Source organism: Patagioenas fasciata, chromosome 1 (assembly GCF_037038585.1).
Source record: "Patagioenas fasciata isolate bPatFas1 chromosome 1, bPatFas1.hap1, whole genome shotgun sequence".
Taxonomy (NCBI): Eukaryota; Metazoa; Chordata; class Aves; order Columbiformes; family Columbidae; genus Patagioenas; species Patagioenas fasciata.
Genome location: NC_092520.1, coordinates 192,897,191 through 192,924,104, shown reverse-complemented (window position 1 = coordinate 192,924,104; position 26,914 = coordinate 192,897,191). Strand labels below are relative to the sequence as shown.

Genomic DNA, 26,914 nt, shown 5'->3' with positions numbered 1-26,914 from the left:
CATTATGGAGGGTGTGGAAGAGCTATGCTTGTTCCTCTACTCTCTGTTGGCAGAAGTATTTGTAGTTCACTGATGAAACAACTTAAATAAGCAGAGCAAGAAAGTTCTTTTGAAGTCTGAAGAATAAAGAATTCATTCCTAGTGTGTATTTTTTTCCACTTCAAAACTTGACAGTGATTAATCATAAAGCATTGCCAAGAAAGGTATATTATTATTTTAGCACTAGACATTTGCAGAAGATTTTGTTTTAGGATCAGCACTATTATTTGTGCATTACACTGAACAATGACTGATTTTAGCACAGCTCTCCAGTCCATACTTGCTTTGTTATCTTTCCTTTGTCTTCTATGTTATCTTCATTTTTTATCCTCACTTGCTAATTTCATCAAGTAACATAGGATGGATTTTTTGTTACTGCAAGGTGGATTTTCTTTCTCATGGGTCCATGGGGCTAATCATACATCTTTATTCAATATATAATTCAGAGTAAATTGAAGTACCTTCATTTTCCATCTGTTACATCTTTTGACAGATTTGGTGGGCAATACGTTTCAGAATTAATTAACTTTGAAAACATGTATTTCTGCATTTTTCATTTATAATGAGTGAGATGTAAGTGCTCCATAGATAATAGATTTTTGTCTGGTATGATTTTTGATAGCTTTTGGGAGAAAGAAAAACATAATGAAGGGTGCTTTAAAATGTTATATGTGATAAAGAGTTGTATCAAATTATTGAAGCTATGTGATCAGATGAATAGCATGGACACAGAAAAGTCCTTCAGGGCCTTGATGAGATAGTTTGTTGATCAAAGTTCTATGTGGAGACTAGATGCACATTAAAACAGGCTTTTATTTCAACTTGTATTAACAGTATAATGGTGTCCACTACTGTGCAATGTTCAATAAAAGTAATCTTGTACTTAGTGATTATAGGTTTTTTTGTGTATTTTTTTTTCTTCACTGACTACAAAAAATGGTAGAGTTATCAAACATTTCATTATAAGGGGCTGAACAGCAGACATCTTTTGTCAGTTACTAGACACCTTCAGTACATAATGTGTCACAAGGCAACCGCTTCCATTTCTTTTTCAGCTAATGGTGAGTTCCTGTAGCACAGATATGATTTGCATGGAAGGAGCCAGGTCTGGTTTTGTCTAATTCTGAAACATTAAAATGTAGACTGAAACAAAGCCTGAAGAGCGCTTGCAAGATTTCACCTCTGGTAGAACAACGAAGGGCATAGTTCTGTGGCAACAATTTAACTGTGGACCAACTGCCCTCGCAATGTTTGGTCTGTTTTCTATGTCCTAAGCCTTCTCTCTCTCACAGACATTGCTTTTCATCCATTTGATAGCTACATTTGTAAAAGTATCCAGATTTCCCTTTTTACTGCAGTGTACTGTTAGCATATTTAATTTTGAACAGAGTTACCTTCATTCATCTGGTATCACTGAGCAGCTTGGTTGAGGTTGACAGATCCGTACATTCTGGCTGAGTCAGAGTTTGGTCAAGGAGAGCTAGAGCTCTTATGCCTATTGGCTGCAATTCTTTACAGAGGATTTTACACTGGCTGTGCACTTTGATGGAAAGAACAAGTTCTCTTGTTTCTTCCTGCATGGGCAACCGTTTTCTCCTCATGTTTTCCCTTCTTTGATGTTAAGTAGAGCCTTTGTTTCTTTCAGAATGTTACTGAGAGCAAAGCCATGTCTCTACCATCTGAAAAAAGGATAGGCAGTGTTAAATACTGTCCTAGTACACCTATTGACAGAGTACATAACAGCAACTTTGATCCCATGTACTAGTCATTTCTCAACAGGCAATGCACGGTATTTCCACTGTTTTAGTGGTAGTGGGAATAGGCCTGAATTATACCATTATCTGGCCTTCTATCCTGAATCCTTAGTCTGAATCTAAGCATTTTTCAGTGATTCAACTTACAGAGTTGCTACCTGTATTCTTATTGAATAAGGCCTTAATTATTTTCTGAATAAGGCCTGAGAATATACAACAGACATATAGGCATGCTGTACTACTTACAAGGTAAGATTAATCTTCTGGATTTTTGTGTCTTCTGATATTTGTGTCTTCAAACAAATATAGATGTGAGTAGTTAGACATCTGTAAAATAAAACATTGCTGTATTTCTGCAATTTATTTTATATGTACAGACATGTTATCTTTCATTCAAGAACAGCTAAAGTAGCTGTTCACCATTTATTATACCCCAGAATTAAAATAATTTCGTTGCTTTTGGTCTTGTCCCATCATTTTTATATTGCTCTTATGTGCCTAAAAACAGACTAACTCATGTTCCATTTGCAAGCTGTTTCCTCTTGCATGCGTAGGCTCTCTGAGCACCTTCCTGCTGCTTCCTTCAGCTCTAAGTTCTCAGGCCCCTTGCAGCCCTTGAAGCATGTCTCCTGGTTAGCCACTTTTTACCTGATGCTTTTGTTTTCTCTAGGGCTTTATGAGTTAAGCTAATCCTTCATCCCAACATATACTTCAAGAAAAAGACTAATTAGTAGATCCACTCACTCCTAAACTTCTCAAGAGAAATTTTACCAGTTGGTATTAAATGCATAGAGATAAGGCTCCTCTCTTTAACTTCGTTCTCTGATCCAAACTCACAATACAGTGCCACAGACTTTGTTAAAGTTACAGTGGCTATGTAGCCAACTTTAATTCAGTTACACTTTTAAAATGAGGGTAGGATTCTGTATGATTATTTATGTGGGAGGCTATGGAGTCACTCTTGTTCAGTCACTAACTCATTCCTTTATTTTACTGTTGTTTTATAAAAGAAGTGTTACTGTTTCTTATTATTGCTATATTTTCAGCTGGTGCAAAGAAACATAAAAACCTGAAGCAATATACAAGACTTAGTTTTATTCTCTTCATATTATATAACCCCCAATGGCAATAAGTCAGCAGATAAAGTTCATTAGTATTTTTAGATCCTAGTGATGTTCTTACCCCAGTGTCCAGCTCTCAAAGTACTTTAAAATGAGATAAATATAGCTAGGTACTAACATCAAAATGCATATATGAATTTTGCAAATATAACTTGCAGACTCGATACATAATTAAATAAACTCAGCCTTCCTAACTTGTATAAGAGAAGCTTACTTAACTTATAACTTAATCACATAACTTAATTATGTACAAGTTGTTGTGTTTGGAAGAATGAAGGAGTTTGATTTCTGTTTTTGAGGAAAAGGTGTAACCAGATCAGTTGTTGCGAACTGAATTTAGCAAAATTAAACTGATGAAAAAGAACTTTTTCATAAACCATTGGAACAACTTTTTTCCATGGGTATGGCAGAACCATCATACCTTGACATGTTTATCATTTTATCTAAATACACTTTAGATCAGATGGAAATCAGCTGGATTCAGATATTCTAGGATAACAGCCTTTGACCCATTACACATGGAATCACTCAGAAATTATATTTCCATTTCATTCAAAATTCTGATATTAAAAAAAATAAAACAAATACTGAAATTTTCCATAGTGAAAATAAAATATTTCTGTTCTGAAGTGTTTAATTTTTTGTCTCAATAATAATACATGTAATCTTTTACTGAATTAAAAAAGCAAAAATACCCTCCAAATGATATATTTGAAATAAGAAAGCCCCAGCATTTTATATTAATGTTTTAATTTTTTTAATCTAAAAGGTAAGGGTTGAACCATTGTGAGTTTTTGTCATTTAAAGTTTTGTCAAATAAGTGCAAAATATTTCAATTTTAATGAAATGGCCTTCTTAAAAGCTCGAGCTTTTGAAAAGGATTCTAATCAACCTTTAGTGTGGAAGAGGCCAAGGTAATTGATGACAATTGTCTCTATAAATTTGGGTTTATAATTTCATATAGAGAAGATCACAGACCTCTCTTTTCTCAGTTTCAGACAAAGATTAGCTGAAAGATATTGTGTTTTACTTCAAATATGAGACTATTTGTTGAACCTCACACTGAAGACCAAACATCAGTAATAAAACTGAGACTTGTCTTCATCAAAGTTAAGTAAGGCTTTATATGCAAACTATTTTGATAGTTCAGATCCTGAGAAAATAAATATTTTACAAGGGGAGGTAATCTAAGCTAAATAATATATGCCTAATTTTATGGATAATCTTATGATACTGGGCAATTTAGTTAAAGGAATATGTAAATTAGGTTGGAAATTGCTTTTGCCACCAACACTCTGGAAGAGAGCAGAAACAGAAGGGAGTGAGGGAGTGGTGGTTTTTGGTTTTGTGTTTTTTGTTTTGTTTTGTTTTGTTTTGTTTTGTTTTGTGTTTTTGTTTGTTTTGTTGTTGTTGTTGTTGTTGTTGTTGTTTTTGTTTGTTTGTTTGTTTTGTTTTGTTTTCCAGTCAATACAATAAATCTGTGGCTATTTTGTGACCACAAAGAAGAAGAATGTCTTCACTTAGAAAGCAGACCAAAATGTTTCAGAATGAGAACATTAATCACTGCTGCTATTTTTCTTAGAAGGCATGATTAAAACTCAGATTCTGCTGCCTGTGTACAGCATTTAAGTGCAAAGGAGATGACTGAAGGCAATCTCTGAACATGACAAAACCAGTAAGATGCATGCAAGGGAAAAATAGGACACCAGCCTACCATTAAAATCAGGCAATCCAGGACAACTTAACTGAAAACAGCCTTTTATATCACTGTTAAAATATTTAAAATAAACAGGACAGGGAGTGGAATAAAAAAAATGTTTAATCGGAGATCTCCACAGGGAACAAATTATTCTGAAAGAAGAAAGGTTATATTTGTTTAAAAATAAATGTTTTTAGAGAATTCAGCCCTTCTTGTGGTGGGGTTTCTTTTCATGCCAAAACATAATCATAAAGGATGCCAGAACCTCCTGTGTCATCTTCATGATGCCAAATACATCCATTGGGGATTGCGACTTCAGCTAGTAGCATTCAGGGAAAGGTCTCTCCAGTGGTGTGGCAGGAGAGTGATGGACCTTGGCAAAGGCATCCCATGTCTGACGGTGACACTCGGGAAACAGAGAGGAGCATGTTACACTGGGCTGTTGGAACTGCATCTGTTAACATTGCATCAGATTTAACCAAGAACTTTGAAGGGTGCAAAAATTGGTTGACTGTGTTGGAGATTAACTGGTGATTTTTATGGCTTACCCACCTCTGGAATATTTTGAAGCAACCATTTGCATAAAAAATCCCTGAAACAACAAATCCAAATCTTTACAGCTTCCCAGGCCCATTAGTACTGAAAATTTCAGAGAAATGGAGGTAAGAATAAGGGCCATATTCAAGCAAATTTACTGTCAGAGATAAGTATCTATTAGGTAACCACAGGCCAGAGTTTGAGTTCACAGTATTTCTCTGTTATAAATCAGAATAGATGTTACCTTAAAAAAAATCTGAAAATATTTTAGAATTTAGGTATTTATTAAATTTCTTCCATATGATTTCCTGATCTAAGGAAAACAAAAAAGATAAAGAGGATCTTCTTTCCTCATCAACGATGTATGTAGGATATAGCCAGAAAACAGAAAATAGCAGTATGTTTCTTTCTATATGTTATGCCTCTGCATGTTTTAAACATGCAAGTAGGAAAAACCATGTTTCCACAGAAGGGTATATTCATGCCCACTGCAGTGGTAAAAAAAGACATAGCTGTGAAAGCCTTGCAAAAGCTGACCAGTAAATGTACTTGGGTGCCGTTTCAATTATATTATTTTGGCCACAGATTGTTTTGAAGTTTGACTGGGCATCCCACGTTCTTCATGAACTAGTTATATAGTGATTCACTGTGTAGAGGAAAATTCCTCTCTCACAACCTTTCAGAATTCAGTCTTTTCAGGCTTCTTTTTATTTTTTTTTTTCTGGGTATGTGTTTTTTACCCATTCATGAATTTCTCTACTATACATGGATTTTTCTTTTAGCCTCTCACTTTCAAGCTGGTGAAATTTGCCTTTCATTTACACAAGTAGCACTAAAAATTCAAAAGATGAAAAATGTGTTGTTTGTGGGTTGTTTTTTCAAACCTGAAAAAAAAAATCGGTAGGTTCGGTGATGGTGAGAATATCCCTTGTAGTTATTTTCTGTCAGATGCTGGTGTTAATGTAAGCTTTAGTGGTACACTTGGAATAGTTTCTTCTAAAAAAAAAAAAATTAAGAAAAAGATAATTTTCTTACTGTTTGGAATGCAAATGTAAAGTAACAGATCTCTCATGATTCATGTCACCTTAGAGACAGACTCTGACGATGGAAGCCAGTAGCCAGTGGTCTCATATGGAACCAGAGCTGGTTTTTTGTTCTTTCTTCCTTTTCTATTTTAGAATTAACATCTGCTTTGCCCATGATGTAAGTATCTGTATGAGCACGTCTTTGTGAAATATGCATGGCTGTATGCCTATGAACACTCACAAGGATGTAATAAAAACAGTTTTAAAAGGAATGGGTGAATTGTATTTAACAGAATGTTTTGTCTTCTTTCATGGTGCTACAGAATGCCTTTTAATTTTTTCCCCAAAAAGAATGAATGAAAGGAAGACCAGATAAAAAAAAACATTGCTAAAAGGCCTTTTCTAAAACACTTAAATAAATGGGAGAAACTTTGAGCTCTTGAAAGCTGCTCGTTTTGAGCAGAAAAGCTCATGACTGTAGCTGCTGTGATGGTGGAAAAGCATCATTGACCTGCTTGTGTATTAAAACATCTTTGTCAGGGATATTAAGGGATTTTAAGAAAAGGAAAAAAAAAAAAAAAAGACATCTATGTATGGTCTCAAAATTCAGACTGTTTTTGTCTCTTAAAAGATTATAACAAAAGCTCTCACCCTCCATTATGTCTACATGTATTGGACGCTAAGTGCCACTTCCATCCATTTGGAGCAAAAAAATTTAAAATTATTTACTTTTTAAAATGTTTTTCTTTCTATAACCTTGCATTGAAAAGTATTCCCACTGTGGGCTGAAAAATTATCTTTGCAAGAGTAAGTGAAATGTTTGCTGTTGTGTTTGGTGAGCTTCCAAGGAAAAGACACAAGAGTTTAAGATCACAGAATCACAGAATCGCAGAATGTTAGGGATTGGAAGGGACCTCGAAAGATATTTCCATACTGCAGGTAGTTGGTGACAGCAACAAAGGAGCTGCACTGGAATAAGATTTTATTTAATGTGATTTGGACATGAAGAGCTGTGAAGGTGCCAGGGCGTGGACTTCTGTGGGAGCAGAAGGCCCAGGTCCTCGTTTGTATAGCTGAGCTATCCTGAAGTCCTTTTAGGTACATTGATGACTCTATAGTTTGTTGGGGTAGTTAAGTGAAGGTAGTTCTAGAAACAATGCAGGGCTGCATCCAGACCTCCCAGCTACTGTACTTTGGCATTAAGGAGGCATTTACATTTTGAAGAATTACTACTTGTGAAACTTGATCTTCAACTTGTAATTATATCTTCCTAGTTGTTGCTCCCTGTTGACTCATACTCTAGAAAATTATTGTCAAGGACATATAGGGATACACAAGAGATTGGCAGCAAGTTGGTTGTGTTTCAAATACTAGTTCCTAAAAGTACTCGAGTATCAGCATCAGTGCAAGTCCCATGCAGGACAGTCACTTAGCTTATTTTTCTGTAACATTCAGATTTCTTAGCATCCAAAGTTATCAAATAATGAACTATCTGCTTAAAAAGAGGTCTTGATGGATTTACTAAGTCACAAAGTTATCCTGATTTTGTCAACAGAACTTGAGCATAAAGTGTCCTGTTTTTAATATTTCCAACAATCTTCATGCTGAACAAGGTTCCTGGCAATTGCAACACACAGTCTAGGTTTTCTAAACTTCCAATATAACTTTTCTAGACTTCCAATATAACTGTTTTACATCATGTTCTCTTGGATGACGTGATACTGTCAGAAATCTGTATCCTCCTGTCAGACAGAGGCTATGCCTGCCTCTGACAGCACCCTGTGTGCCTCACAGGAGAGTTTCTTACCAAGGCTTCTGAGTCTCTGACATCTGTTCCCCTACTTGGAATAAGAACTCCTCTGCCATCACATATTTCTGTAATGTCTTTTGGAAACTTTCCACAAGCCTGCATTAAAATTTTCTTGGCCTACTAACCAGTCACATATAATTAATCTCAAAAAAAGAAAATGTATACTTGAAAGCAGCTGAGAAAATCCTGCCAGGTAGGACTAGGTTCTAGATGTGCTCTGGCTATTTGTCTTGAGCTTTTTCAGGAACAATGTGATTTGTGATGAAGTTGCCATTAAATAATTGACTTGTAAGGACGTATACTGAGTCAGGTGAGGTAAGCCTCCTTATGCTAAGGAGTAGATAATTTGATCACTTCCCATTTTACAATGATAGGACTAAGCATATACATCAGAAGGTAAAACAATTTAGAGGGTAAAACGGTTATGAGTAGTATGATTGTGTTCCTGACACTGAACATACTTGAAATGAAAACAGCAGCTTTTTTTTTTTTTTATATGAAGACAGTGCCCATTCTTATGTGCCCTACTTAATTGGTCCATAATGTAGTGCTGGATTCTAGCTGGGGTAGGAGAGAATATGTCCATTGTATTTCTATTTACATTCAGCTTCATCTTCCAGTCTTTGCTTCAGGAAATTAATTTGCTAGTTGAAATTTTCTACCAAGTCTGCTTGCTATTTTCCAAATACACATTCAACATCATTTCTTCTGACACCCACCTCCACATACTTGAGTATTTAATGGTTTGCAATTAGCATGCCACCTTGTGACTTCAGAACCCATGAGAGCTAAAGCGAATATTTATCGTTATAAAATCAACATAAGTTTAACCACCAAAATGATGTAGGTACTACATTTCCTGCTTGTTTTATTTTTTTTCTTTGGTAGAATCATTATTGTAAGAGCACAAAAAGAAAGGAAAAAGCTCATCGTTCCAGCATACTGACAATATCTTACAAATCTACTATTTTTTTTTGTTTGTTTGTTTGGTGATAATCTGTTTCCTGCAAGCAACGTTATACAGACCCACTGTAAGCAAGCCAAGACTAGTATGGAACAATTCATTTGAGATGCAATTTTTATCACAATGGAGAAAACAACTCAAAAACTTATTATTGTATATCAGGGCTGGGTGAATCGAGTTTTAAAAGTACATGAGTTACCAGCTGCGGTTGCATGTGTGGAGCAGCTAGACTGAGTCCTTGATCATGAGTAGGGCAGCACCTGCCATGAACCCGATTTCCAGCTTCCACCTCTGGTCTTCTACTCTTTGTCTCCTGGCCCCAGGTGCTGGATATCACACCTGATAGCTGTTAGACAGAAGACAAATGGATACTTATCATCACTGACACTGTGTAGTTCATATTAACTGTTTTATTCCTCTAATCAAGCTCTGGGATAACCGAGTACAACCTTAGTTTTACAAGGCTGAGAACAGAAAAAAGAGGCTTAGTAGAGTTTGGTGCTAAGAATTTTTTTTTTTTCCTGAGAGTAGGTGAAGAACTACTTTCCATCAGTGCCATCTTGATGTCTTTAAAATGTGTGATAGATGTGAACCCTGAATTTTATCTCGTATGTCATATATGAATTACAGAATGGGTACAATTGGAGTGTGTACAATTACTGGTATCTGTTCCTAGTTGATCTATTCGAGCTGAGTCTGCCTGTCTGACTCCCTTCTTGGTCTCAGTAACAGCTTTTAGTGCAGCCCTCTCGGAAGCTCTCTCGTAAGTCCCTTAATTGACTGCATTCAAACACAACATTGCCTTTTCAGTAAGAAGCTAGTTAGCTCTCATTTCCTCATACAAATGTTAGATTAATCATCATTTCAACCAAGGGAAATTTAAACAAATGTATTTTTTTCGGTACCTCCGAGACAATGAAGGATAACAAACACTTTAGGAACCAGTAACAGGGACAAGAAATCATCATGCCAGATCAGTCAGAAATGCTGACAAGGTGAAACATGTAGACACTATTAGTTTTTATGATTCATGGCCATGAATTCTCCAGAGGCATTATGTTTCTGAACCATCTGCCCTTTGGCACCTCTGCAGCAAATGGTAAATCCATTGGTATCACATATGAGACATCTATTCTCAAACCCTATTTCTTTTTGGTTTGGGGAAATGTCTCTTTTGTTCACACAAGATTGTCCTAACTACTGACCTTAAAACCTGTCATTTTAGAACCTCCACTAGCTATTTTTGAGGAATAATTATTCCTTATTAAGTTTGCCAGCCTCTAAGAATCCTTTTCCTAGACACTCATCTCTCTCTGTGTCTGGGCACTTAGCCCAGGCTGTAGATTTCAAAGGCAGCAGGGTGCTGAGAGGTTAGACACTGTAATGTTTTAAGTACCTTTGTGGATCTAGCATTTCACCATTAGCTGAAAATTGATACTCTGTTATTTGTTTGAGCAACAACTGTATAAGCTGTATATATAGATAAGGGTGTACACAAAATGTTTTCTTTGTTGGAGACAGCTTACACAATTCATTATAAATGTAGCAACAAGGCTAAAGTACATTTTATTTTGTTCCTATTAGTACTTAACACATTCCTCAACGTAGAGACGCTAAAATGCAGAGTACCATCATGATTGAACTTACTGCTGCAATGCTGGAATGCTGTTTCTTCAACACCATTTTGACTGAAAATAGCTTCTCTAAATACTGCACTTTTTCATTGCTTGATATCTATTCCACACAGATTGTTGATGGCTGTATAAAGTGTATGATATGAACATATCTTGTAATATTTGCATTTGACTTTAATGTGGAAAGAATGTTTTTTTCCTAAGGGCCATTGCATGAATAGAAATGGTTGAAAAATGTACTCTTCAAATTTATGAGGGAACAAATTATTCCTTTATGTAATTTTTTAGGATCTAGTTTACTTTTTGTGCCTGAATGACTTTGAGGACAGTTGAGAGCTTGGCATTGTTTTTCAGTTTTTCCTTTTTAATGGTGAACTGCTGTATAATTTACGGGATGTTTGCTAAATATGTCTCTTATATTTCAGACCTGTTGCTTGAGAAAGAGATTGCAGTAAAGAGCTCTTTGAGTGTCTATCACAATAGCCTAGTATCGGTTTAGGAAATTGGCTAAAGTTTTTCATGGTATGGCATCCATCTTTTCATTGACAAAGATACCTGGAGAATATGAGGGTTGCTTATTATCTGGGCTCATCTGTTGTTATTGGCATATTAGCTGTCCATCATGGGGACCCAGGCTGTTCATAAAAATGTGAATAAATTTGTTGCAAGAGAAAGGCACTATATTCTACTTTGAAACAGATAAGAGTAAATTATTTAAATTATATCTTTACACTATTTATAGATGGTAAAAAATGTGTACAAACAATTTTTGTTAGAAATGGCAGATATTCTGATTTGCAAATAATATTTTTTTCATGTAAGGCAGAGACTAATTCAGAATAAATATATATGGTAGTATGTATCTCTCAATCTAATAAAATAGTAATGTAACTTCTCAATAAATTGATGCATAGCTGAAAAAGGTGATATGTTTGCCTGTGACTAAAAGTTGTTATTTTTAAACTCTCAGTTGATAATCCCATGCTTCATTTATTCCATGTCTAAACTTGATTCCAACTTAGGATCTGCCTGTGCAAAGAACTATTGAGGTCAATGAGATTCTGCAGAGGCAGAACAAAATCTGATAATGAATCCCTAGAATTTTCTAAATATTACATTTAAATAAAAGAAATTTTAAAAAGCTCCATAAATAACTTTATTTTGTTTGTTTGTTTTCCTTAAAGATTAAACACATTCAGCTTAAGAAAGCCTACACAAGAGACCTCTGTTACTTCTTCATGTAGCTCAATATCCTAAGCTGCATCTGGTTGGAACCTTGTTTTTGTCCAAATCCTATCACTGACAGTGTGTATCAACTTAATTTGTGAAATTCTGTGCAAAAATACAAGGTTGACAAGACTGTTGAGAAAGTTGGAATGCCTCTCCATATACAACATAACCATCTAACTGTGACTTCAGTTCTCTAATTATCTTTAATATATAGATTTATATATGCCCCAAATGATCTTATATATCAGGAAATAATTAGTAGCTTTCAGAAAAATAGAACAGTTCTTTTATGACACATTCTTATTCTTACACTGAAGGCAATCTTCAGTGCAGAAGTATTAATAAGGAGATGCTGAGATGCAAAAATTACCATTTGCTTTGCCTTTGTCTAGTAACATGTCACATTTTGTTAGAAATAAATTTTTCTCATTTTCTTAATTTTCAGGTTATATTAATGATTGGATTCTCCACAAGAGGCTCTTATTTTGGGAATAATAACAGGCAATATCAAATATTGATGGGAGTCAGATGTACTAATGCAAATCAGGGAACAGTTTTAAAGAAAATAATTAAAATAAATCAGCAAACAATCACATTAAGATTATCTATGGCATAGGAAGTTGGTGCCAATCTGGTCGGTGCTTCATGAAACAGGCTCAAGAATTTCTCTCCTCATCTGCTCAGATATTGATAAGAGTGTCGTAACTGGGAAGTAGAAATTCCCTTACACTGGTGCATGAAAGCCATTGGAAATCACTGAGTTTCTGTAGAAATGTGTCCCTTTTTGGAGGACAGGTAAAATGTAAAGATTTCAGCTGACATTTTCCTCCTTCTGTCAGCAAGAGATATAAATATCATCTCTGAGTTTGCATTCATTTGCTGATTAGTAATTTAGAATATTCAATGGCAACCTGAAACCCCTTAAATAATTAAGGCAACTTAATTAATAATGTCATAATAACAATTAGAAGTGATCTGCATGTATTTGTTCATAAGATAATATTTCAGGTTTACTACTTTATTTTGTAACCACAGCATTTATTGTTTACCTTATACTCTTTGATGAAAAAGCAGAGATGTACAATAGTAACTGATGCTGGAGAGCCACATTATGAACATAAAATAGCTGTTAAATTGTGGCTCCCTGGTTAAATGCAGTCCTGTGGCAAGGCTGGGTTCTCAGCTGCCATAAGTTGGGGTAAATTTGTGGAACTTAGTCCAGCTGAGCCACAGTACAGTGCTTGATGGTCTTGCTCAGGATGTTGGTTTAGTTTTTATATCAAAATGAAGTACCAGGTAACTGAGTTGAAGTCTTCAATGCAACATTAAGTGTGTTTTTTCCTACTTTTTTTTTCTCCCTTTTTTTTTTTTTTTTTTTTTCCCCTCAGGAGGTGTTTGCATTGCTCAGTCACTCAAAATTCCTCGGGAACCAAGACCAGGAGAGTTTGAAAAGATCATCAAGCGCTTGTTGGAAACTCCAAATGCTCGTGCAGTGATCATGTTTGCAAATGAAGATGATATTAGGTACCTGTTTCCCAATTTTGTGTGTTAAAGACATTCTCTCTTCGCAGAGCTTATCAATTGGCTGGTATAGAATAGAGTAACACAGGAGTTTTCAGATTCAGTCCCATGTAAAAATTATTGGAAATCTGGTGATGAGAAATTGAGCTGCAGTTATATAGTGTACTGGTCGTTTATTCAGTGGAGATCTAACTTGTTTCTAAGAGCACAGCTCCAATAGATTGTTATTTGGTGAATGAAAACGAAGAAACCAATAAGAATGCTAGAAAAATATGACTAAAGAGGAAACAAATTAACTTGTAAAGTACGGGAGTTCAAGACAGCTGTTGGTGAATAAGTTTTAGACTGTGAAAACTGTTGACTGGTTAGTGTGACCTATATTTATCTAGACTTATGCATAGCTAGAATTAATGTTGGAAATTCTTAAGCTCTTTGTAAATGCAGTTTGGTTGATTCATCATTTGTTGTTTATTTGCAGGCGAATACTGGAAGCAGCCAAAAAAGCTAATCAATCTGGACATTTCCTCTGGATCGGCTCAGATAGTTGGGGGTCAAAAATTTCACCGGTTCAGCAGCAGGAGGAGATTGCGGAAGGAGCAGTAACTATTCTGCCCAAAAGAACATCAATAGATGGTAGGAATGCATATGACACAAACCCCTCATTTTGTGACAATGTCAAGAACCCTAGCTCTCTTAAAAACGAAACTAAACAACAAAACATGTAGTCCTTGATTACACAGAAATCAGGGAAAACTTTCCAACTAAGACACTTGAGTTGGTCTGAACCAATATTCATTTAATATCTGTGTTGAGATGAGAATATGCGAAATCTGCAGTTAAACAATCCTATAACTGCCTAATAACTAGAGCATGTGTGTTGGAGAACAACTTAACCATAGCCGGATCGCTCTTTGAGACAAAAACAGAGAGTATTAGATGGGTGATAATGAATCAGCTCATTCTCCTGGGAAGAGAACAATCTAGACTCTGCTTTCCTCTCATGAATTTACTTGAAGAAGGCAGTGTATTAGCAAAGTTTCTGCCTTGTTAGATGAAGCGGAAGTTGTTGGTTTGAATCACTGTATTCCCAGGAGGGTACTGGACATAGTAACATCTCTTACTGTCTGAGTAAATGCTCTAAACTGGTAAACAGTTAGGAAAACTGGGCACTACTGATGCTACTTGGAGAATTTAGCCACATGGAAACATTTGTAAAGAGCTTAATCCAGATGGTATGTGTTAGTTGTGATTTTGTTATGGCTGCTGGGTTGTAGGACAAAGGCTGGTATAGAATCTGTTGAGGTTTAAACTAGGGTTATTAAACATACAAACAGAGTCAGAAGTTTGGGTGTTCTGGAAGCTCTCTGGTTCAACAGAGATGTACCTGATGATTTTAGGTGGCCTTGAAATGAAATTTATTTGGGTCACAGTCTTTGACTAAGTAGTGATTATATTTTGTCTAATTTCTTGTAGATATCCCATTATTTATTTGGATCATCAGTGTATTAAAAATTAAGCTATTTTCCTAACAGAATTCTGCTGGAGCTTTATAAACATCTTGTTCTGCAGCAAATATGGGATAATAACAAATATACTATTTTTTTAATCCTTATCTTCTACTGGACTCATAAAATACTATAGTAGTTTGCACCTAAAGCTTCTTCTCATTCTGATATTTATAGAAAATCTCTTATTATCTTTAAATGAGTATTTTTATGCTGTATTATATTTTAATGCTTTTTTTTACTTCTCTTAAATGTAGGATTTGATAGATATTTTCGGAGTCGAACACTTGCTAACAATAGAAGAAATGTATGGTTTGCAGAATTTTGGGAGGAGAACTTTGGATGCAAGTTAGGATCACATGGAAAAAGAAACAGCAATATCAAGAAATGCACAGGTAATTGTAAAAGTAAAACATTATTTGTAAGTTGTTTATTGGAGTACAGGAAAGGAACTGCTTTCTTTTCCTCACTCTTCTGGCTCCTTTCAATTTTCCAATACAAATTATTGTGTTGTAAGAAAAGTGCGACATTTTTTCTCAAACACAAAGGAAAAATTAAGGGGCAATGTTTGAGAAAGTTATTAGTTAATTTGCACAAATCCAATGATAGTGCAGATTTTATTAAAGACCTGTGGCTGTGGTTCAATTCCATTTATGTTTTCAATGACCTTCTCTCTCACCCCATCTGTAGCTGTCAATATGATTTCTTTTAGTGAACAGGCACATCACAGTGATTCTTATATTGTTATCCCTGAAGTATATAGAGAAAATTAAATTTCTGTTTAAACTATTGAGGTCTTGATGATAGGTCAAGTCATGAACTCCTTATTTAGTTTAAAAACTGTGTTTGAAGATGGAGTAAAAATATCGGATCAATATGTCCTTATTACTTGTTCAGGATTCTATATCGTACTGTAAAGCTGAAAGTCTTTGTGAAGTTTGAGCAAAAACTCTGTGTAACTGGCACTAGTGTTATCACAGCTGCTTGCTCAGGCATCATACCCAGACACAACTGTCACAACAGCTAATGTAGCAGTTGCATCAGTAGCTCTGAGTTTCATGTTGCCTATGAGATGTTGCTGCGAGATACTGACTTTTTGCTGTTCCTTGCAGAGTTTACTACAAGATTGTTACCTTTAGTCTTCTGTGACTACAGCAGACTGTGTTACTTTTTGCACAGAGAGTTTCTGCTTAATGTCAGAGCTCCCAGTGTGATTTGCTTAATTACCATCACCACCCCAGTGGTACTGGTGGTGATCACCATATCTGTGACTAGTGGCAGCAGTAATACTCAATTTTCTGTATATATGAGTCATCCATGTACTTTGTTTTCCCTGGCAGTGTTTTCTGTCACCAAATAATATTTTTGCACATAGAGCATGAATATTTTTGTTCCTGTGCTTTACCAGGATTTCTGGCTGCCTGGCGACACTTATGCAGCCTTTGTTATGGAGGTGCCCTTCCAAACTTTCTGCTAACTAAAGCTGCAGACATGCTGTGCAGTCTCCAGGCACATGCATTGTTATTCCTGCACTTCCTGAATCATCAGATTTATTGTATGTGTACTGTGCCATTGATTCAAAGACTTACTGCACTGGGCTTTGCAATGTGCAAATATATCTCACACAGAAATATGAGAGCCATGTGTGCACTCTCTCCATTCAACAACACTACCTTGTCTTCTACATTTCATCACATACTCCACAAAACAAAACAAAACAAAACAAAAAAAAAAAAAGAAAAAAAAAGGTGATATTCAGTTCCTCACTGAGCTAAATAATAGCTCAGTGCTCTAATCCTTTCCTCCTTGGTCTTGATTCATATAACAGTAAGTTACGTTACCCATGTTTGGGAAGGTATTATTTTGTTTTTACTATTTTAAGTGAAAAATAGATCATTTTTGAGTTCTTCAGGTGGAATGAGTGGTGTATATGCTGCAGTTTGGGAACCTTTAAATGTTACCACAGATGGTTGTATGACTTGTCTCAGCCTCATCACATCTGTCAAATTGAATTACCAAGTGAAAAGTAGTGTATAAAATGCATAGGCTGTATCTTGATAGATTCAAAGCAATTTGTGATTTGAAATGGTTATCTGTCTATTTCATGAAACAAAATTATGATATGCTCTCTGTGCCTGAAAACAGAAAGAAAACATATTTTCTGCACCCGGAAAGTAAACACAGTAGCAAGGGATGAGAATAAAATGTGTGTGGTTTCTTATGAAGGTTGCACATGCATTTTCACATGTGGAGGAAAATCTATGAATTCTTCTGAAAGAAAGGGTATTTACAAATGAAAGTACCTGTGACTAAAACAGCTTTTCCATGGTTTAACACCATGGAAGAGACACTTGGACAGCATAGAATCATAGAATGTCCTGAGTTGGAAGGGACCCACAAGGATCATTGAGTCCAAGTCCTGTGCCTGCATATGACAACCCCAAAATTCACACCATGTGTCTGAGAGCATTGTCCAATCACATCTTGAATACTGTCAGGCTTGGGGCCATGACTACTTCCCTGGGCAGCCTGTTCCAGATGATTCATCATTATCCCTATGCTTAGCTCACTCAAATGTAAGGGACTGGATCACAAAAATAACCAGAATGTGGTCTTTTTGAGTAAACTGAATCAAGAGATGAAGGTGGAAGTTCAATATAAACCTCCTGTGATTTAAGGAGAAGTTCCAGGTGGAGAATGGGGGAATGAGCCCCCAGTCTAGACCTAGAGAATCACAAATGGCATCTTGACCTACTCTAGTTCAGTTATCACGGCTTCCTGTGCACAGAGGAGAGGTAGCAATGAAATCCTAGCTGGTTCTTCATACCACAGCCCTGAAAGTGGAGAAGTCAGTATACTGTGATCTTCTGTCTCTTCTGATGGTTAAAGAGAAGAATATCCCACCCATGATTTTATCTTTCCCTTAAAAATTCAAAGACTTTATTTCATCACCAAGTCTACTCTGAAATAATGGTTGTAGATGAAAACACTGAATGAACCCTTGAATTTCAATAAGGTTATAGGAGCTGTTAGATATAATTGTTTATAGCTTTAATATTAAAGTCTTTGATCCTTGGCCTGTCCCAGTTGGGTTTTCTCTGAAATTTTACATGTACTTTCTCAGTTGTAAATTTCAGCTCAGTTCTGAAAAGGAATGTATTCCCAGCTCTAGTTCAGGACTTGAAGACTGAATTTAAACCCACCACTTATCCTAACTTCCCCATATTATGTCTGAGCACTGCATATAACAAAATACTTTGTCTTTTGCCCATCAACCCATTTGTATATCATGTCAATAGCCAGTGACAGACAGAAAGAAATCCAAAAGCCTGAGGTACAGTTGTAATCTGAAAATCTCCCTCTCCAAAGATATTAAAAGACAAATTGATAGATACAGAGTTTTCTCAGGCATGAGATGTGTTTTGTTAGGCATTCCTGTTTATCTTAGTTGTGAGATACTTCAATCTTTTTCTCATATGATATTTGTAATTCACAACAACAACAAAATTGATATCCCTACTCTCTATTTAGTTATCTGTTCATAGCTCTACATTTTTACTACCTGTGGTTGGGATGCTACCAATCTAATCCAATTTCTAACTTATTTTTTCCTATGAAGATACTAGAAAATGCTTCATAGAAAAAAATATTTTTCTTTTTATTCCTTTCCGTGTAAAATCAACAGTCTTTTTAGCACTGAAAAGGATTTCTTCTCCTTGTTCAAGATTAAGAATTACAAGAAAAGGCATATGCTTTCTTACCTCCAGTTCTTTACATTATTTATTATTATAGTCTAATGTTGTAATGGTTTAAATAGTTTATTTCAAGAAAACTACTGTTTTAAAATACTGTATATTTGTGGTTGCTGTTATTTCTTATTCTCAAAAGAAATTGTGCTTTGGAGATACATAAAATCATTAGTTTCTTTTGAGTTTACCAGATTGTTTGCTTTTTGATTTTTGCCAGTTTATAGAAAGTAATGATTCACCTAACCTTTGAAATAGTAATTGCTTTACCACTATTGATTTGCAACTAGGTCTATGTGTTTCTGGTCTGAATGTGAGTGTACATTGATCAAATCATCAAGATGAGAATAGTTCTCTGAAAAATATTAGAGACTTTATGTTCCAACTTGTCTGAAATTAAAAAAGACAACAATTGGGCCATTAACTTAGTAAACATAAAACAATAATTCAGTTACTACGCTTAAACTTTTTTAATTGGGGAAGGGGAAAGGCATTGTTAGAGAAAACATGTTTGTGTTACAAAAACAAAACAGAAAATAGTGGAGCATGACAAGGACTGAACTGTCTGTACAGGTTTTAAGAAGCCTCACTTCACATATATTAATTCACAGTGCAGGTTTTCTGTGTTCAATAAAAGGATTTTTAATGAGACATGAATCTTTCAGGGATTGTCAATAGCCTTTTTTAGCACTAGAATCTCTTTGTGGGAATGAGAAGTGAGGATATGTGAAGCTCTTCACTCATTCATGTGTCACAGCAGAAAATTGTCAAGACAGAGACAGCATTCATCCTTTGATTATCTACATTCTTCAAGAAGAAGGGCTTGCACCATGGTTGCAGGAGATGGCAGAGACAGTGTGCCTCTTCTCTACTTCAAATTTGACATCCTGGAGAATTTCCCCATACTTCCAGCTTCCCACCTGAGTCAATTGGTGAGCCCAGTTTTTGGTAACTGAAGGTTTAGCATTACTTAGAAACATTGTGGACTGACTAGATTTATTCCTGGTGTTGTGCTGTTAACTGTAGCTCCTGGTTGTCGACCTATTAGTTGTCAGACCTACCTTAAGGTAGGTTTCACAACCTTGTGTTTCTTAAGAAATGTACAAAAGTATGAATACAAATATTTGAAAATTAAACAAAGATATCCCAGAGTACACTTTTAACAATTGCATTGAATTGTGGGGCTGACAATCAGCATCATCACTCTTTCAGAAGACCATAACACAGTGATAGAAAAAAGAAGTAGCATTAATAACGAGGAGTTCAGAGACAAGGTTAAGAATTAAATGAAATGTGCTCAGATTTGCTTCCATTAACCTTACAGAATGTTAATATTTGATTTCATTCTAATAAAAAATTCTGAAGAAGTCCTCTTTATGTATATATGTGCATACACATGTAGATATTTTTTTGGGTTTGCATGCATAAGCAGAGAGAAATCTAACATGAAGTAAAGTTGCTTCCTGTATCATGTTTTAATAGGTACAATGGTAGCCTTAAATTCAAATCTGACATAAGAAGATACAATTCCATTGAGATTTGTTCTGGATTTTCTCCATAGCATCCCTTCAAGGCATGCATTTATCAGAGTACTTTGAGTCTTTGAACAGCAAAATGTGTCCCTTTAATAAAACCTCAACAAAAACTTTAATCAAAAAAGCTCCTTCGTGCACATCCCTACAGAAGTAGTTTCTTGCCCGTTTTTTGTATGGTTAGCATTTTAACTACTCTGTAAACCTAATCAGCCTTTAACTGCCTATAATGACTGACTGCACTGCTAAAAATAAAGATGGAAGAGCATCCAAAAGCATATAGGGACCTATGTAAATTAGTCTAATTTCAATTTGCTCTATCAAACTGAACTGTTTGACCCAGAAAAATGCAGTGCAGTATAACAGACATCATGCACATCTAAGAACTTTACAAATACATTATTTAATTGTTTTGAATAACCTGTTTGAAAATACAATCACACCTAAAAATATTAATAGAAAGGAGATTTACTCATCTGTATATGCAGTCACATTCTGAAAATTTATAGAACAAACTGAAAAGTTCTATAGTAGAATATGAATCTTGCAAGGGTACAGTACATTGCTATTTAGTTTGAGTGATAGTTCCAGTACCACAAACACTCTTAAAGTATTTTTATTTCTTGATGACACCTACATAAAGTTAAAAAAAAAATCAGCATAGGTTTAGTTAAGATGTATGGTGAGTTGTAACACAATTCCCGAAAGACAGTAAGGCTGGGGAGGGACGGCTTATGAGCACAGAGAAAGAGCTTCATGCTCTCCCTCTTAGTGTGACTTGTGTGTTGTGACCAATATGTTAAAGTGTAAGAGGTAGGAGAAATTCTTATTCTTTCTCTTCTTGATTCCCATTTAAAAAGTAGCTTATGAAAACGCAGAAGAATTTTTTACTTTTTATTTATATTTATATAATATCTACTGCTGTTTTGTGTAACTACAGTAATTCTATGTAAAAATCATAGGAGTCAGATTTGCAGCATGATAAGCAGGAGCCAAGTTGACTGTTGAATCTTTGCTGCCCAACACACCAACTGGACAGAAAAGACTTTGAGGACTATTTGCCATAGTTCGAGCTATTTCTTACTCTGTTTTAGGCATTATCTCAGAAGTATGAAAATTGTGTGTTACAGGTAGCTGCACTGCAATGGTCCCATGCTGCCCCTAAGGCAGCATTAAATCAAACTGCACCATGTGCCATTAAATAATATATGAAGACAGAGAGCATTTACTTTAGTTTTAGATCAATAGATCTTGTCCCAGGTGGCATCAAGATCTCTTTCAATAACTTAAACGAATTTTATTTTCTTTATTGTCACATACCATAGACCATAAATTCAAAATTTTTGCAGATTTTTTCTGGTTCTCAATCTCAGAATCCTGGGTAGTCAATTCCAAAGAAAAAAGTTGAGGTCTGAGAATGGTGAGTGACATTCTGCCAAAATCAACAAGACTGAAATATGGACTTTCTCATGCTATACATCAGGTCAGAATATGTAGACCGAATTCTCTCCTGATGTTGGCGGGCATGAACCTGTTGTCTCTGTGCTTTCAATGTCTAACAGACTGACAAGCAATAGAAGACCATAGCTTAAGGTATATTTGATCAAAATATACACATTCAGTTGTCTTACAAAGGGCCAGTTTTGGCTTTTATTCCAGAAACTACAGAAGATTCATGTTGAATAGTATTTAATTCCAGCAACTGCGGATGTACATAAGTATTACTCAATATGTCTGAGAGCTGTCAAATCAGGAGACCTAACGTGCACTGTCCATTCATTGGCTAGATTTCTTCATTTCACTTGCTGTCATCCATATTGTTATTTCACCATTTGTTTTCAAATCTCATATATATAATACATACAATGGAATATCACTTCTCAATTATATTGTTGAAGTTTTGAGTCACTTAAAAGACCTATCATCTAAGAAAGCTTCTTATTCTAATATGAATAAATTGTTGATATCCTCCATAAAGTTTGTTATTTTTCTATATTTTTTAATTCACAAATATGAATTCAAGTCTGTATTCTATCAGGAAATTTATCAATTTTAGATTTATAATGCTTTACGAAGTCATGTGCCATATTCCACTGTGCAACCATTTAAATAGAGCTTCTTGCCATGTTCGACTTGATATACTTGCTGCAAAGTTGAAATATTTTTAATATATATATCTGTGTGCACACGTGTGAACGCGTTTTCTAGCGAATTATGAATCCAGAAGTTCTTATTCCAGCTCAGAGCCACTTCAAGAATAGTATATCCTAGTGAGTGAATTGTTGCTTTAAGTACAATTTTTTTGTGAACTCTGGAACTGCACCTTCTCAAATGTAGCCTCAGAAAACATGTAACCAGTATTACTTGTGATATAACTTGGATGTCATACATATAAGAATGTCATCTGTACACAATCCTGGTTCCTGGGAGACAATAGTAAATTACTCTGTCATTTCCATTAGCAAGCCAACCATTTTGGGCAGATGCTAGTAGAACAGGAAAGTCTATAGTTAAAGTGTTGCATGCTGTTCTTCATCAATTTGCTCTCCTGGTCTACCACGAACTGACCTTTGCTGTGAACAGGAAGACATGTTCTGTATAAGCCTGGGTCCTAGATATCCTTCTTCAAGTAGAAAAGGTATTTGTTGTTTTCCCTTCTGAGCAAGTTCTTGTAATCCTGCCTTGTGTGAGGACTGGAAGAGCTGTTTTAGTTTTGTATATACATAATCTGTGCCATTATTCAAACATTTCAAGTTACAGTGCTTAAACATTTTATAAGTGTGCACATTTGGTGTGCATACTTGCTACCTGACTGAATGCTTCATTAGAATACAAATAGTGCAATAAAAATAGTTTAAGTCTTTAAATAGTTTAAGTCTTTACCTGCATAGTTTTCAATGTCCTTGGGTGTGGTCAGACAGACTGATCTACTCTTTGTAACCATATAGGAGCTAGCTCATCCTTCAGACCTCTTGACCTCTGTCCAACCACTCTAACACTGTTCTGTGAACTAATCTGGTTAAGAACTTTGGAGGTGAAATTTCATTAGCTAGATCAGCAGCAGGCATGCTAATTCATTTGAAAATGTTCTTCCATATTCACAAGTAGTACATGGTGGGGGATACCAGTCAGGCAGAGAAGAAGTGGCTTTTATGAGCTACTTTCTTCCCCAGGCAGCCCAGGTGTCCTGAGTTCATGTCTGTTATCAAACAGTGCACCTCTGCAGAAAGCAGAAGTTGATGAGCATCTGAGATCCTCACTGTAGTCATTTCAAGACATTTTACTTCAGGTTAGTAGGTTCCTTTGTTTTGGAGGGCCATAGCTGTATTCTCGGCACTAATACTACAGTTTGCTTTCCTCTGAAAGGTGCTGGGACTGTGTGCAGTGAGACTGCTTTACCATGTGAAGGCTGGGGAAGTCAGGATATCGTTTCAAAAGCACATTCCTTACCCAAATATAACATGAGTGTAGCTGCACTCGAGAGATTGAGTAAGAGCTGAAGAAAGGTGGCCCACCCTCATTTAATGTTTCCAGACTCTATATGGTGAGGAAAATTGACTGCTTATGACACTGATCCCTCTGAGTAAGTCAGAAGGATATAGAGCCTTCTGTGTGCTCAGTTCCTGTGAACAAGCAGGGTTTGACTGCACTTGGCTCTTATTTGTGGAAGACTGTTAACTACAAACAAACTTTGCATTATTACACTGATGAGCTATTCTGAGGGGAAAAAGTGTATTTAATACACAGCTCAATATATATAAGGTATTTTTAATGCTATTGGAGTATGCAATGATTTAAGACATATATTTTGATTTACCAGTATGTAGTTTCTCAGTAGATGAAAAAAAAAAAGTTGCTTGTTGTCCTGTTTTATAACTGCATAAAAATCTCATACTGGAATACAGGGTGACTTACATCATAAACTGTTGATACAGAAAGTCCCACAAAATAGACTTTTCTCTATCAATATTTGATGTACAGGATATCAACAAGCTAAAAAAATATAAGTACAAGGGAAAATAACATGATAAAACAAGGGAAATTATTTAATCTTTCTGTTGTGATCTTTTTACTGATTAATTCTGTTTGTTATTAGAAAAAAGTCAGCTTATTCTGATGGTAGATACCACCAATACCTCAAGTAAATATATGTTTTTAATAATTATATTAATTTTATAATGTAATTAGTATAGGTAAAACAAGTTGTTTCACAATTTCATAAAGCAGCAATGAAAATACTTAGTGTGAACTGCTTTTGGATCATAAATATTTTTAATGTATTGAATAATTATTCACCTGTGAAACGCTCCCAATTTATAAGTAATTGCTCACCTTTTGTGGAAGGGAGTTCAGATTGGTCATCTGTAAACAGATATAGATGCTTTTTAATCTAGCAAGTAGAACTTTATTACAGGAATAGACCCAGCAAAATCAATGGGGCATACATAATGGTCTATAGTATAAATCAGTGTAGAAAAGGAGGTCAGAATTTGGCTTTTAATGGATGAGTGTATCCATTAAATGTACCAATTATAGTTAAATATTTCCAGAATATTATTTGTATCCAACATTCGAGACAGGTGCTTTTGTATGGAGAGCTCTTATGAAAGGTCAGGTATAAGCACAAGTGTCCCCAGTTTGTGTTAAAATCTGTGTACAGGGAATGAGAGATATATTTGTGATATTGAATTTACACTAGTTTAACTGCATGACTGGTTATGATGATTTTGACCCAAATTTTAGCTCTGGACTAGTGCACGTCCAGGATTTGCAGAATTGCCCTTAGGAGGAGCTCATGAGATGGGATTTATTTAATTCTTTAACTCCTGGCAGGCCACCTCCACATGTCTCAGTAAGCTTCTTAGACTGATATGACTTACCCTTTGAGGTTGCCCATCTCTCTTTATGGACTGCAAACAGACCTAGGTGACTAATTTGGATGAGGTACCTCACTTTCAGATTGCTCAAGTCAACTAAAATGAATCCCATTCCATGGTTGTACAGATCACCACCTTCTCAACAAAACAATCTGCCTTCCCAGTTCATGTAAGATCCTGGTGAGAACTGTAATATTTGCTGGTGTTAATTATGACTGTATAACTTAGATGTTTAGAGGTAATTTAGCATCCTTACAGGTACTTTCACAGGTAGAAACAAAAGGGAAGGTGATACATGGCAGTCTTCTGTACCTAGGCTATCAGCAAATATTTCTCAGATCTGAATACATGATTCTTTATTTATTAATAATACCACAGAGTTTCAGGATGCAGTATACTGTTGAATTACACAAAATATTTTAAAGAGACTTGTATAAGGTTTATATTTCAGGTTTATATTTAGGCTTTGTTTAAAAAATAAATGTTTAATTATTCTGGTCAAGATCCTTTATTTTATTCTGTCATGAGATAATCCAAGAAGACAGACAAATGAAGGCTTTAAAATCTTTGATGAATCTACATAATGCACATGATCTGTCACTGAAGCAAAAGAAGCTGGTATTGTGATCTCACATGCTACATACACTGTGGAAAATAAGTTCTTTACAATTTATTACAGTGATAGGGTAAAATAAGGTGTGCTTCTATTAGTGGGATCTTCAGCTGCATCAGTAAACAATGGGTGATTAATGCTGTGGAGTTTTTCCACAGTGTTTTCAGCAATTAGTGAAGTTTTGGTAGCCAGGTATCATCTTGGTTGATTTGTTAGTGCCTTAGATAAAATTCAAGATAGTGAAATGATAGGTCCATGCATTACATACATTCCACCTGACCGCATGAAACAATGAGATCCAAATGCCTTCAAAAGCTCTTCAGGTGGTGTTCCGAGGCCATGGTCCCCCATGCTATTCAGGTTTTCCTTGCTTTACATTTGTTCCCTACTTTTCCATGTGCTCCAGTATGAACTATTTGGTCCAGAGATTGCATTTTTTAGATATTTTTTAAGTGTTTTCCTTTCCTATTCTTTCAAGCAAAAAGAAGAAAAATGAGATGGCATTTGCACATGTCATAGACCTATTCAGAGGAGTGTAGTGGATTTTAATTGCCACATAAGCACTGTTTGGCTTAGAAAATAAGGGTTTTTTTTCACTCTCAGTGTTCAGCTCCGACTGTTGGTAGACCTTTTCCTGAGCCATACCCTTGAAAGAGCAGTTCTTTAGAAACTTGCAGATAGATCAATTCTCTCATCTTGAAATGAAAAATCGTTTCCAGCACCAGAAGCTCTTCAAGGTAACATTTTAAATTGTCTCTTCCTGTGACTTTTGAAACTACAAAAGACAAGAAACAGATTAATTTTATTCCTTTTAAATTTTGAAAATGAGCCTGAGACTCTAAAAGTGGCAGTTTCAGGAACATTCTAAAGTGTTGGCTTGGAGACTGATAGAATAAATTCCACAATCCACTGAACCTTCCTGCAAGTTACATTACATATAAAATCTGAAAATATAAAAAGCAGTTCATGTGTATGGATTGCTGGAATAATTGATTTTCCTTTTTTTTTTTTTTTTTTTTTGGACAGAAATGTTAGCATCTGACAAAAAGCTACAGTAGAGAAAGGCAATTTGCAAAATTGAATAAAATTATTATGAGACAAAAAGACTGTCATGTGTTCTGCATCCACCTTAAAAGTATCTAACATTCCTCAAATTTTAGATAAAAACTATCCAGAAATCCAAAAATTAGCCATTGACTTTATAATAATTAATTCCAAATAAATAATAAACGTAAGATTACAAATTTCTTTCACAGAATTTGGGAAGAGAAAAGGAGGTTAATTTTTTTGTATGAATTACTATTTTT

The 26,914-nt window shown here is 35.4% G+C and overlaps 1 protein-coding gene across 6 annotated transcripts in view; it reads left to right on the top strand.

Moving 5' to 3' along the window:
* GRM8 (glutamate metabotropic receptor 8) overlaps positions 1–26,914 on the top strand; it is a 337,236-nt gene that overhangs the window by 137,260 nt on the left and 173,062 nt on the right. For 5 of the 6 annotated variants that reach the window (XM_065857875.2, XM_071803378.1, XM_071803381.1 and 2 more), the window contains 3 exons: positions 13,202–13,337; positions 13,813–13,967; positions 15,097–15,234. In XM_065857875.2, coding sequence (XP_065713947.1) covers positions 13,202–13,337; positions 13,813–13,967; positions 15,097–15,234 — 429 coding nt within the window. The remainder of the gene's footprint in view (positions 1–13,201; positions 13,338–13,812; positions 13,968–15,096; positions 15,235–26,914) is intronic. The other variant, XM_071803380.1, reaches the window with a different exon arrangement.